Raw genomic sequence first — 14,062 nt, 5'->3', positions numbered from 1 at the left:
TTTCTGGATAATACAAATTCATTTTGTGGCTGAGATGGACTCAGTATGGTGGACTTGAGGCCTGGCTGGTTCTCTGCAGTTGCTAAGCATTAGCCTGGAGAGTGATTAATCATCAGATTTCTGCATCTCACTCGCTCTCAACAACTGGCCAGCTGTCCAGCAAAGAGCTTATCCCTGACAGATTGCAAGCATGCACAAATGCACGCACATTAGCCACAAGCAAGAAAAATGACGGTTTATATGGTAGTTCTTGTAATCTATGAACACGGCCTAATGCATACACTTAAATTTGCATGCAGCCCATTCACACTGCAAAATCATCTCTTGCAGAAACGTGTAACCCTGAAGCAGTCTATTTGAAGCTGATAATGTAAACAGTGACAGTGCAGGGTTTTTTCCTTTTACTATGCATGATAGGTGTGAATTGTTGGTTGTATGCAGCAAGGCAACCTTACTCTACCAGGCCCGGTGCCATTTGCTGTTTGTTTGACACTGAATTAAAAACTATGCACCAAACTAATCATTTAAAAATTTTGGACTATTATCCAGAATAAGGATTATGGAACACACAAAAATGGGCTTATTATTTATTATTCCATTACAATTACCTCTCAGATAATTTGACTTTTTCAGCCAGTAATTCTTATCAATCTAAAATTAATAATCAATTCCTTTTTTTCCCCCTTTTCTTTCTTTTTTTGTTTAAATTGGGACCTATGCATTGTCTAAGAAGCTTATTTGAAATGCTTGACAAAAGCGTACTGGGTCACACATGATCAGAAATTGGTTCATCTGTCATTCAATCTATGGTTCATTAAATTATGATATGGGTTAGCTTTACAACCAGTGCATAAAGTGCTGCACACAGCACACACTAGTTGCTTAACACTGACTGAAAAAGTAGTCTAGGTAGATCTGGGCTTTGCCATTCTGGGCTCCCTGGTATATTTACACAGAGTCAATTCCAATCAATTTTAGACATCTATAAAAAACAATGTCTATTTTTGACAGGAGATATTTATTTGGACAGGAGAGCCTATCATCGGCTCCGTCTATAACAGAGACCACCGACAACACGCTGCCTTTAATATCATAAAAGCTCAAGTCAAGCATGTTTGGAAAAAAACAAAAAAGCAAACAAAACCAGGGCTGGGCCTGGCTACCACTGTGTGACTGCTCCCTCTAAACAGAATCTAATCTTTAGCAGCACCAAACTGAGCAACCTCCAACAGATTTTCATGGCATGTAGAGTCATCAAAGAATGATTAAATCCAACATGCTGTGGGTGATTAACTCTCAACATTAATCATCAATGTCATCTGGCTGTTAAGATAAAATGGAAGCTGTGGCAGGGTAAAGGGATGCACAACATAAAGGCAAAAAAAGAGTAACTAAATTACACACTGGTGATGTGTAATTTGTCAAGGCTGTAGAATTTGGAGGTTATTTAATAGTTCGCTTATATTCAATTGTCGGAAGGTTGAGCTTTTAATTACATCCCTGAGATTTGTAAAAGATAGAAAGGCCAAAGAAGGAAGGTAGATACAGCTGTTAAAGAAAGGGGAGAGCAAAAGTGAATAGTGAGGTAATTCATCATAAAAAGAGGAAAAATGTAGTACAGGAAAGGGAAACAAGTTGTTCTTTTGACGCTTGTGATTATTTAATTATCACAAAATAAATATAAAGTTGATAAAACTCATTCCATCCATGTTTTGACAGGCAACACAAAAGTCCAATGACAATGAGAATAGCAGAGTTTGAGCCATATCAGGTTAACGTGACCTGCAAAGCGTAGGAAGAGCAGCAGGTAGTGGCACATGCGCTAATGTCTGGGCTCCTGCAACCACGTACAGTAGAACGTCAGGAGTATGAGCAAGCTAAAGGACAAAATGACACCAGAAAATGTTAACGAAAACTCATGCATTACAGAGCACGACACCCCAGAGGACACAGTCCAAGGCTCAGAAGACTGGGACAGAACGGTTTGAATCAACAGAAAAGTATCGATGCCATTTTTAGTGATTTATTTTCCATTCTTAAATGTGGATCCATTTTATTTATTTGGAACTGACCAAAGAATTTAGACATTTGTTTGCGTTCTTCTGTCACAGAACTTTAACTGATTAGATTGTCACTTTGTTATATACCTATTTTGTTTTAAAATGCAGACCAGAAATAAATATTTAAATCAAAATCAACCTTACATCATCACAAGTAAAAAGTCAAAATTATATACTGATCGATAGACTGACATTAAAGAAAAGAATTGTGATAAAAAAAAATTAAAAAAATTCCACATTGCTCAGCTCTGGTGATTGTACTAAACAGTAATATTAACTACTCCCAGCTGCCAAAAACAACCAAATACACAGTGTTGTCTGAACAGTGTGTGCGTTTGGGTTTTAAAACAAGTGACAAAGGGAGGCGTTCAAGCAGTATTTGAACTGCTTGGGGATTAGATTAAAACAACTCACTTACTGTATGCATTCAGCAAAGCTACCTATAATAAGACACTAGGGCTGCTCAATTAATCGAATTTTAATCACGATTACGATCTGGGCTTTCAACGATCATTAAAAATGACTGAGCCGATTATTAGCCCCTCCCTAATTTATCCGCGACACCTTAAAGGCCGGTCCGTGAAAATATTGTCGGGCATAAACCGGTCCGTGGCGCAAAAAAGGTTGGAGACCGCTGATTAAGAGGACCCGAGGGAAGCTCGGAAAGCTAAGCAGAAGTTATTTGGAGAGTGACTGCCGTTGGTTGAAAAGAGAGTTTAAAAAAAAAAAACTTCAGTGGTGTTGCACACTATTTTATATTATTTTTTTAAAGTCATTGTTAACCCTTTAAAGCCGGTCAGAGCAGCACGCTCCGTTTTGCGTAACTATTTTTAAATCCCTGTAGAACCTGAACCGTGTAAGCTAGCGCAATAATTTGTTTTGCATATGAAACCGGAGGAGTTGTACTTACATCTGATTCCATCAGCTTGTCCTCGGTCACGGTTTCGTTCCACATATAGCTTTGCAAAAATTGCATAAAAAGCGCTTGCAGGAACAAAAACATAATATTCCAGAAACACGCTTTGCCGTTCCTATCAGCTGTTCGTAACACTTCCCACAGTGAAATGATGCACATGCTGTTTTCTTTGCAAATCTGCATCATAGGATTGTTTTTTGTTTTTCCTGCAGTATATAAAAATTGGTGTATCTCCAAAATAAAACTATGAAGACACTCAAAATAAATTTCCTGTTGTTGTAAACTATTTTTTGCAACTTTATTGTATTTAAAGTTTTGAGGGATAAGCCTCTTAAATTTCTCCAAGTAGAGATATATGTAAACAAAACAAAAGCGATTTTCAATTTTTTTTGTAGTTTATTGCACTTTTTTGCAATTTATGTAATTACTATGGACTTAATGCATACATATTATTAAAATATGGGCTATAACAGTTGTATTGATGTATAGCAACTTGAAATGCTCCCACAAATGGCACTACAGCATGTAAAAAAAATAATATAAGCTCTGGTGGACTTTGTTCTATAGTAGGTCTTAAAGGGTTAAATAAATATCGTCAAATAATCGTGATCTCAATTTCAGTGAAAATAATCGTGATTATCATTTTTGCCATAATCGAGCAGCCCTATAAGACACCTGAACATAAACTTTCCTTTGTCAACTCTTTTTTGTTATATCAAATTTTGCTGAACACATATTTCAGTGACTAATTAGGGCTTATGCACACACGTATACACAAGTGCCCTTTCTTCCTGTTGCAGAGCGTCTGTCAAGGGCGTAAGAAGGGCACAATGAGGCTGTATGAGCAGGAGAGTTATGTGCTTGCCGGTGCACCGCTCATTAGTTAAAAAAAAAAGAAAAAAAAAAGAAAGTTTTTTTTCTAATTTAACAACACTGTCACAAGGACCAGTGTTAATGGTTTTAACCTTGGGCTTCAAATGACCGAGAGAATTTGTCTGAAATGGCATGACAGTTTTCATGCAGAACATCACAGGTAGGCAAGGAAGGGTACCTGAAAGGCCTGAGGCTTATCTTTAAAGCAAATTTGTCAGTGTCAGCGTGATTGTGTACAGGAACCATAAGGTGTTGTGTTTAACACAGGAAAATGGGCAGGTCTACAGTTCAATTACCTGATACGTGAGTAGGGCTGCTCGATTATGGCAAAAATGATAATCACGATTATTTTCACTGAAATTGAGATCACGATTATTTGACGATATTTATTTAACCCTTTAAGACCTACTATAGAACAAAGTCCACCAGAGCTTATATTATTTTTTTTTTTACATGCTGTAGTGCCATTTGTGGGAGCATTTCAAGTTGCTATACATCAATACAACTGTTATAGCCCATATTTTAATAATATGTATGCATTAAGTCCATAGTAATTACATAAATTGCAAAAAAGTGCAATAAACTACAAAAAAAATTGAAAATCGCTTTTGTTTTGTTTACATATATTTCTACTTGGAGAAATTTAAGAGGCTTATCCCTCAAAACTTTAAATACAATAAAGTTGCAAAAAATAGTTTACAACAACAGGAAATTTATTTTGAGTGTCTTCATAGTTTTATTTTGGAGATACACCAATTTTTATATACTGCAGGAAAAACAAAAAACAATCCTATGATGCAGATTTGCAAAGAAAACAGCATGTGCATCATTTCACTGTGGGAAGTGTTACGAACAGCTGATAGGAACGGCAAAGCATGTTTCTGGAATATTATGTTTTTGTTCCTGCAAGCGCTTTTTATGCAATTTTTGCAAAGCTATATGTGGAACGAAACCGTGACCGAGGACAAGCTGATGGAATCAGATGTAAGTACAACTCCTCCGGTTTCATATGCAAAACAAATTATTGCGCTAGCTTACACGGTTCAGGTTCTACAGGGATTTAAAAATAGTTACGCAAAACGGAGCGTGCTGCTCTGACCGGCTTTAAAGGGTTAACAATGACTTTAAAAAAATAATATAAAATAGTGTGCAACACCACTGAAGTTTTTTTTTTTAAACTCTCTTTTCAACCAACGGCAGTCACTCTCCAAATAACTTCTGCTTAGCTTTCCGAGCTTCCCTCGGGTCCTCTTAATCAGCGGTCTCCAACCTTTTTTGCGCCACGGACCGGTTTATGCCCGACAATATTTTCACGGAACGGCCTTTAAGGTGTCGCGAATAAATTAGGGAGGGGCTAATAATCGGCTCAGTCATTTTTAATGATCGTTGAAAGCCCAGATCGTAATCGTGATTAAAATTCGATTAATTGAGCAGCCCTATACGTGAGTATTCATACTCATATATACGTGTGTGTGCTTTGGGGTTAGGGAGTTAAAAATGTACTTTTGCCTTGTTTGAAATATATTATTAATACATCTGTGAAAAACCGCAGCAATAATTCTACCATTTCACCCCCAAAAAAGGGGTTGATCCATGCAAACCATTTGCCATTGCCACACCTGACATCCTAGTGATCCCACAAAAATATATCAGTTTAAGAATAAGCAGATCGCTCCAGGACACAAATGAGCTATGAACAAATAAAAATGAGCAGAAGAAAATTACTTATCGGAATAAATTCAGGCAATAATAAAATAACATTTAGCTTTGCTTACTTGCTAATCCAGAACTTATACTTCTGCTGTAAAGTGAAAGTTTTATTTCAGGAGTTCACAGTACATATATGAACGGATGTTCACACATACCTTTCTTATCTCTTCTCAACCGGAGTTTACAAACAATGTTTTCTGTCTGCCATTACCAGACATAATAAATAGCTGCATTTTACTCTCGGTTTTATCAGGCACAAAGCAACAGGCCTTGCTTTTTCAGCCACTTCCATGGCTTTGTTTGTCTAACTTTTTTACTGACAATTAACTCTGGACAGGATAGAGTTTACCCAATTGCACTTCCTCTAGTTCACACTCAATATTTTCTGCATCATATTTTCATTAAAGATTCAGATGTTAGCAGTTTTCACGCATGTACTGCCACCCTTGGCCTTTGTAGAATATAACCAACAAAGGTTCATGTAAATACTGAATATCATCTTTAGGCTCCTGAGCACCATCCGTCCAGTTATACATCCATCCATTTTCTTAATCTGATTCAGGATTGGGGGTGGGGTCTGAGGTCTGGAGACTCTCCCAACTGTCATGGTGTGAGAGGAGAGGTAGACCCTCGACAAGTCGCCAGTATATAGCAGCACTAACACAGAGACAGCCAATTAACCTAACATGGATGTCACTGGACTGTAGGAGGAAGATTTAGTATCTGGAGGCAAAAGGGAAACATGCAGACACAGGACCTTCTTGCTGAGAGGCGACAGCTCTAACCACTGTGCCGCCCACTCCAGAGCTACAGTATTTTCCAAACATGCATCCATTTTCTTAACCTCTTATCAAATTCAGGGTCACAGAAGAGCTGGAGCCCATGTAAGCTGACGCAGGGCATCCAACTACAAATATTTAAAGCACAGGCTTATCGAGTAAAAACAAACGGCCTAATAGTCTAATATTCGTAACGCAAACCAGCTTACAACCCCGTGTACTGGTCATTTACAGGTCTGATTTTACATAAAAAGTAGCGTTGTTTTGGTTAAAGCGATATGTAAAACCACACTCTGCAAAGATTTTCTGGACATACACAGAGACAGTTTTAATAATGTGCCTTCAGATAACAGCATCATTATTTCTAAGCTGCACAAACAGTCAGGAGCGCTGTAACCAACAGTTACCCAGGTGGCTTACTGAGGCAATATCCTGTGCTGGCTTCTCTACCTCAGACCCTGCAGGTCTTGACCTGGTCACTGGCCAGATTTACCAGTCTGAAACCACTCAGTACACCTGACACAGCAGCAGGCTTCTGACCTTGAAATTCACGGGTGAAGAATTAGAGGACAAAGAAGGAAAGAATAACAGACAGAAGAAGAAGAAAATAAAGACTTCCCTGACATTTAAAAAGTACACATTTCTGGTCAAAGGTTATTTACTAAGTGAACTGTGTGCTAGCAGTTAGCAGCAGTGTGTCTGGATAGTTAACCACTGTAACATATCTGACTGGTTGCATACTATTGATTTATTGTGTTTATGTGCAGCGAGTTTATAGTGCAAAGGTCACAAAAGTACTGACTTACAGAAATCATCTATATTACATGTTTACGACATTAAAAATGCACAAAGAAGCAGATGTTGTGATGAAATAGGAGTTATTTCACCAAACACAGAAGACCTGAATAATGCCCAACTGATCCTTCATCTGTTGTGTGTGCTAAAACTCCAACAGTTGAGGCTTACAGGAGAAGGGATGTGACACAGGTCTGTTTAGTTCACAGTTACACAAACTACAGTGTTTCATTTACCAAATCCGGGAGTGCCTTGTGTAAGACAACTTGTGTAATCAGTCATCTGAACAATGCCTGATCTCAACAAACATTGACAAGAACCATTTTAAAAACAGTTTTAAAGAAAGCAAAACAAAGCCATCTTTCCCATAACTTCCTCTGGAGTATTTCTGTAGCTACGGGAGTAAATGGATAGGAAACTGCTTAAGGCAACTGATGAGACCGATGTGGCAATTTTCATGTCACATGTATATGCAAGCATGGATAATGAAAGCCAAACAACACTTGGATAGATGTATTTAAGAGTGAAATATACAGAGAAGGCACTGGCAATTAAATGTGACGCTTGGTTGGCTGTGCAGTAATTTAACAATGGTTTCTACAGTAATCACTTCACCACAACATCATGACCTACAGTACATGCTCACACCAAAATGAAACATTTCAAGATTCGGTTGTTTTGTTGTGGATCGAAACTGACAAAAAGAAAAAAGAGAAGAAAAACAACTGATGTGATTCAGAATTTGACAGACTTATAAGCAAATCCTCATTTACATGTAGTAAACTATCTCAGTTGGAACAAATCCTAATATCCACATGAAGTGCATATGAAGTGAATGTTCCAAAGCGGCTGCATTACACAATGCAACAAGCAGCACTGATACAGATCTGAGTGGAAGATGTAACTACGGGCAAAACAATACCGATCCACATCCACGCAAAGCGAGGCGAAAACAAATCTGCGTGAACTGATCGTGTCCGACTTGCCATTACGCCACCGTGCATATGCTTGAAAAGTACAGATTCACGAAGGAGATGTTCTTGAAGAAAAGAAGCAAAAGTGGAGATTGCGGCAGGTTTCAAAATGAGCTTGAGGACTATAAATATACACAGCAATTTCTTAACAGTCATTGTTATCCTTTGTTTGTTATTGAAACCTATATTTTAAATGTGTTGTTATTTTAAAAAAGGAGTTACACTTACATAATCAGTCCCTCTCCCTCTCTCAGACATGCACACCGACAGGGAGGCCATTCTACGCCCATCCTCCATCTGCCCTTGCAGTATCAAGGGGGCAAGAGGACAATGCTACTTTAGTTGATCTGATTCAACCACAAGGAAGAACAACATACTGCAGCTACAGGAAAGCTAGCTTAACTCTAACACCGGGATGTAACAGTCAGGCTTCTCAAAATTGTTGCAGAAACCCAAATCTGATCTACAGGCTGTTTGACACCAGTTGTAATGCTTTTAACGCATTTAAATCTACAAAGCATGTTGGGAACTTCTTTCTCATTATACTTTTTCTGGTCTTTTTTTTTTTTTTTATTAAGCCAACAGCTTTTTTTGTACCATCCAACCATGCTAATCTGTAATTTTGTGCTCATGAAGACATAACAGCTGCGTATGTGCACCTCTGCACAAAGCAGGGAGGAGGATGGAGACAAAGTGAGACACAGGAGAGCCTCCCTCCTTCCAGCATGAGCCGAAAGTGATGCTTCTATAAGATCATTATAGTATTCTATCACTGATGACCCCGTTCACATATCACAACAAATGATTTTGCATACAGTAACTAATTAACTTAAGAGGACGGATATTAGCTGAACAGGTAATACAGAACTAGGTCACAACATTTGCCCAGTTATTTAATCAATTTAAGCTTTTTAAATCTTTTTGACATGTAAAAACTGTTAATAGAAGCAATAGGATGAAGTTATAAATTAGCTAACTACCTTGTTACAATTTTAGTTATCTTTTTTTAAACTACAATGCTAAATAAGTGAGCCACCATCCTTGTAATTATGCTGCCAGAAAACTAGCTAAAAGAGAGAGGATGTTCCTAATATTGTCCTCTTAAGGGAAGTCCACACAGCAAGTGTGGTGACAATCAGAGACCACAGAAGGTCACTGACATTTAGTGGCTTTAAGCAATGATGGGGTGGGAGCTAAAAAAGCTCATTTCAAACGTTGGATGAACTGTACCAACACCCTGTACAAGACAAATGAGGATGTCTTAACTGAATCATGCAAAGCTAGTCTAGTGGAGTCCAAGAATAAAAATATGGAACTGTAAATGAGAATAACAGGCCCCCTTTAAATAGTCTCCTCATCAAAGCAAACTGGAACAGGTCAGACACGAACCTGGGCCGCACAACTACCTACAGCAATTAGCTGTTAACAACATTAATCCTAAATAGCTACTGAGAAGCATGTGCTCCCTCTCTAATACATGTCAAGACATGTCCGCACAACCTTCTGGCTGCTGAGCCTGTGGAGTGTTGAGTCATTAACTGCTAATGGACAAGAAGAAAGGTCACAACAAGCATCACTTTTAACAGTTTTAAGTTACTTTGCATCTTTAGAGAATTTTGGATTCACTGGTAAAGAACGTGTCCAGGAAATCTGCAATCTATACGTTCAGTTATGATGTTGACAGGCTGCTGAATCTAAAAAGACATGCAGCCACCAGGACTATTTAACACGATCTATTTTCATCCATGACGACGACTACGACTGACACCAACTTGCAGGGACTTTGTCACAACGTAAAAAGTAAAGGATATGTAGGGTACTTAAAGAAACATTTCACTGGATAGGCCCAGATGGGTCTATAGCCACCTCTGTCTCTTTCCCCTCCTCCTTATAACGACCAGCACAATCAATCACGGGCTAGATCAATAGAATGAATTTATCTCCAGGCCCCTCTACCTCTTTCCATTACAGCTGGTTTCTACATGTGACAGTACAATTATTTAAGCAGTCTTCATTGTATGTGGACCCAGCTTTTAAAATGAATGAACAGGTTGGATTTTTTTTTTTATTAAGGGGTGGCCACCCATGCCATGACATACAGTAAGTGATTAATGTAACTCTAAATCTTATAAATCATCAGGCTCTCTTTTACACAGTGTAATAGGTCAAGAGCCTAATATATGCAAAGCATAAAGAACTGAGCAAGGTTCATGGATCTACAGTATCACCGTTTGTTGCTAATGGTTGTTTACGACTGGAACAAAAGCAATCTAACCATAATGTATTGTTATTCATCACTTAATGCAGATATAGTTTTTGACACTATTGTCTGTCGTTATACCCTCCATCGCCGTCTTCATTTTGTACCTCGCTCTCCCAGTCTCCCATTATAAAATCTTATCATTTTTTTTCTGTCCATGCCGTCTTCTCCCCCATTCCTATATGCGCCCCCCCCCCCAATTCACATGGCACACACCACTGCAGTGACAGAGCCACATTAGTCATCGCAAAGGACGCTCAGCTATAGAAGTACAGAGTCCAATAACAGGTTTAACACAGTAGCAAAAGCATCGTGTAAATCTGTGCCCTCCTGCTGTGTCTAAAAATAGAAGCTGTACCACATAATGCTATAATATTAATAGTTCACATAAATGACATCCTGCTGTTTAATAATTCAGGTGATGAGCAGCTACAACTGAAAAATATTCAGAACCAGACATATACGCTGGACATTCATGCTTAGTATACAACATAATTGGGAAGAAAAAGAGGACAATTCCATACAGTTAGTGAAAATTCCCACTCAACCATCTGAATAAACATCTTAGAGGCAAACTGACCTGAAAGGGGAAGATGTTATCGCTGCGGCCAACTCCATCATCCATCCAGGACTTGGGGTTAAAGCCTGCGGGACTGTTTCGAGGGTACTTCTGGGATGCCACATGGTTGTTAGGGAAGGTCTTCTTCAATGGGGAGATAGAGTTAATGGGAGTCATCCCGCCATTCAGCCCGCGTCGATAATCTCTGCCTTGAGATCCTCCCCAGCCGCCACCACTACCATATCCTCCTCCGGGACTCCAGGAAGTGGAGGAGCCGGGGGAGGGAGAGGGACTCTGGTAGCTGGCTGGACCCCAGGGAGACGGGGGCTTGTTCAGGCTGTTGGACAAATGCGGCAACTGGCTGAAAGCTGCATTCCTGTGTGGGAAGGGCGGTGGTGGGTGGGGAGAAGCTGGAGAACGCCGATGCTGCTGGTGTTGGCTGTGGGGGTGCTGGAAATGGGGATGAGGTGGGGGAGCCGGGTGGTGCTGGGACAAGGCAGCAGCTGGTCCGATCTGGGGGGAGAAGTTCCCACCAAACCCTGGACTGACGTGGTGTGAGAAGTTCTGGAACAGCAGAGGCCCGTTACTGGCAGACGCCGGGTTGAAAAAGCTGACATCCTCGTTGATGATTGTTGATGGCGCAGGTGGGATGGCGGGTGACCAGTTGTTAAAGCCAGAAAGCGATGACGAGGTTGTACTGGACTGAACTGGGCCCGTACCCCCGAGACCAGATGTCTCCTGGTAATCAAAGCCTGTCAGAACAGGTGACTCAAGACGGAGCTGCTTCTCTTTTCCATTACTGCTGTCAGATGTGCCATTCTCTGTCTTGCCTTCCTCGGACCTGGCTTTTTCCAATTCTGAAATTATCCCAACGCCACTTCCACCCTCTTGGTGACTCCCAGGAGACAACTGCTGCTTTTCTTGCGTTTCTTGCATTTCCTGTTGCTGCTGTGCTTTGGGTTTTTCTGGCCCCCCCAGGATTTCGTCTTGCACGCTGTTGTGGGTGGCGGAGGCAGGGAAGAGCCAGGGAGAGCCTCCCGTGGTGCCATTCCCTGCGGCTGTGGTGCTGTTTATGAAAGCGGCAGGGCTCTGCGACACATTTTGGTGATGATGAGGGGGCTGCAGATGCGGGTGGATTCGGACCGGGAATGCAGACTTGTTGCCAGTGTTGTTTTGAACTAGAACTCCAAACCCGTAATCCCCCATTTGTTTTCTCCCCCCACAGACAAGTGCTATCCCGTGATCGTTTGGTCCTATAGAGAGAAGAGCATACAAGCATGGCATGCACTGAGTTAGCAGTCACCCACTCACATTAACCAACAGATCAAGGGATTTAGAAAAAAAAAAAACAACGAAGTGAGGGGACACAGAGGCATGGAAATCTCTTTATGTGTAGGTTCTAAATGAGATCCTACACACATATAACATTCACTGTACTGTGGCTTTAGAGCTCATCCTTAAAAAAAAGCCAGCCAGTTAACGTTACATCTTTAGCTAATTATAACCCCGTGACGTTGCCAGATTGTCTACAGCTGAGCTGCTGGCAGCCACCAGTAAAGCCAGAACCACTGCTGTGTCGAGCATATAGTCTCCATTTGGGGACGTTTTACTAACGAAAACCAACTGACAGGCAACTAATTATCACCCAAGAAACGCACATTAGCACAAAATATCAACGAAGGCTGAAAATATTGACAAAAAACCAACAAAACCGTCAAAAATAAAACACTCGACCTTGTTTGACAGCTGTCAGCACCCTGGGAAGAGCCCACTATCAAAATTACGTTTATATTAATACGGCTTTTTTATCAGTCGGGCAAATTATTGTTAATTAATCGGTTTCACGCGTCGACGGAGAAGCAGTTTAAATCGCTGTTAGCTGACCAGCTAACTTTTCCATCCGTTGCTAACATTAGCTTGCTAGCTAACGACCGTTAGCACGAATGCTAGCTAGCTGGACAGGTTGAAGGCAAGCGAATAAAACATCTCCTCACCTTCTGATCACCACCTTTCGACCTCGGCGTCGTCTGTGTCGAGATCCTTTCCCTCGGGCTGAGAGCGAGACGGTGTCCTTGAAACAATGAGTGCGGCAGGCAAAGGTTTTCAGAGGCGGTTTTAGTAGCTGACTCGTACAGTGCAGTCGGTCAGCTCTTTTTTTTCTCTCTCCCTTCTCCTGACGTGTCCTGCCTGCTCAATGACACAGCTCTCTATCTGCTGCCTGTAATCTGGACCGTATCATCGAAGAGCTTTGTTAACGTGGCAGTGTGTGACTTATACTCGGTTCGTTCATAAAGCCTTATTCGATCGGTTTCATTGTTCGCTTTATTTTCTTTTCTTCTCACTAACTGTCTCTCCTTCAGAGCCAGCCGATCCTCTGTGTGTGTGCTTGCTTGCTTCTTGGCTGCCCCTCTCTCCTGGAACCGACCGTGGCCGAATGACAGCGAAAGATCAGCCGAGACACACTTCCGCTTCTGGGACGGCCCCTCTTCGCTTAGACCACGCCTTCACGGGGCCACACCTCGGTACGCGATTGGTTGGACCACCGGCAACCTCTCTAAAATTCTTCATCATTTAACAGCTATGCGCCAATAATATAACCACGCCGTGCTTTAAGGGCCTGCCCACTCAGGGCAGAAAAAAACCCTCCTCCCATCGCTATCCTGTCTTTCCACGATGCAGCCTATATCAGGTCGTGAGAAAAATGAGAAACCCAACCCCCCCACCAAAGCTTCAGTAAAAGCGCATCCTTGGCTCGGGCTTTTTGATCCCTAGCTCATTTGTTGTGTGGAGATGAAACAAGGAGGTATGCTATCGTTTTTTTTGGTGGTCGTTTTGGTGTTCCTTTTCATGCATAACTTAAATGCAAACCTCGTCCTCTTCACACTGGCCACTGCACTCTGCAGTATTTTTCAGCATTATCATTTTTGTCAGGTGGCTAGAGACTCCTCTTTTCAATGTTTCCCAATCAGTCAATCTTTATTCAGCACTCATTGTCCATAGAAAGAAATACACCCACAAAGAGACTACAGGAGTGCCTCCAATAAAGACTCATGTTTTGCCAAACCTGATATCCATTTAGCCCAGTGATCTCATTCTCAGGCGTGTTGAGCCTGAATATAAATTTAAACATGAGATT

At 40.8% G+C, this 14,062-nt stretch overlaps 1 protein-coding gene across 4 annotated transcripts in view; it reads right to left on the bottom strand.

Moving 5' to 3' along the window:
• The window catches only part of cpeb4b (cytoplasmic polyadenylation element binding protein 4b), a 33,758-nt gene extending 20,318 nt beyond the window's left edge, over window positions 1-13,440 (bottom strand). For 2 of the 4 annotated variants that reach the window (XM_026181227.2, XM_026181229.2), the window contains exons 1-3: window positions 12,921-13,440; window positions 10,948-12,179; window positions 8,336-8,404 (exon numbers count right to left, since the gene is read on the bottom strand). In XM_026181227.2, coding sequence (XP_026037012.1) covers window positions 8,336-8,404; window positions 10,948-12,132 — 1,254 coding nt within the window. In that variant the 5' untranslated portion in view covers window positions 12,133-12,179; window positions 12,921-13,440. The remainder of the gene's footprint in view (window positions 1-8,335; window positions 8,405-10,947; window positions 12,180-12,920) is intronic. The other 2 variants (XM_026181230.2, XM_026181231.2) reach the window with 1 other exon arrangement.
• Between the last annotated feature and the right edge of the window lie 622 nt (window positions 13,441-14,062).

This window comes from Astatotilapia calliptera, chromosome 10, assembly GCF_964374335.1.
Source record: "Astatotilapia calliptera chromosome 10, fAstCal68.1, whole genome shotgun sequence".
NCBI classification, from domain to species: Eukaryota; Metazoa; Chordata; class Actinopteri; order Cichliformes; family Cichlidae; genus Astatotilapia; species Astatotilapia calliptera.
This window is presented reverse-complemented; position numbering and strand designations above follow the sequence as displayed.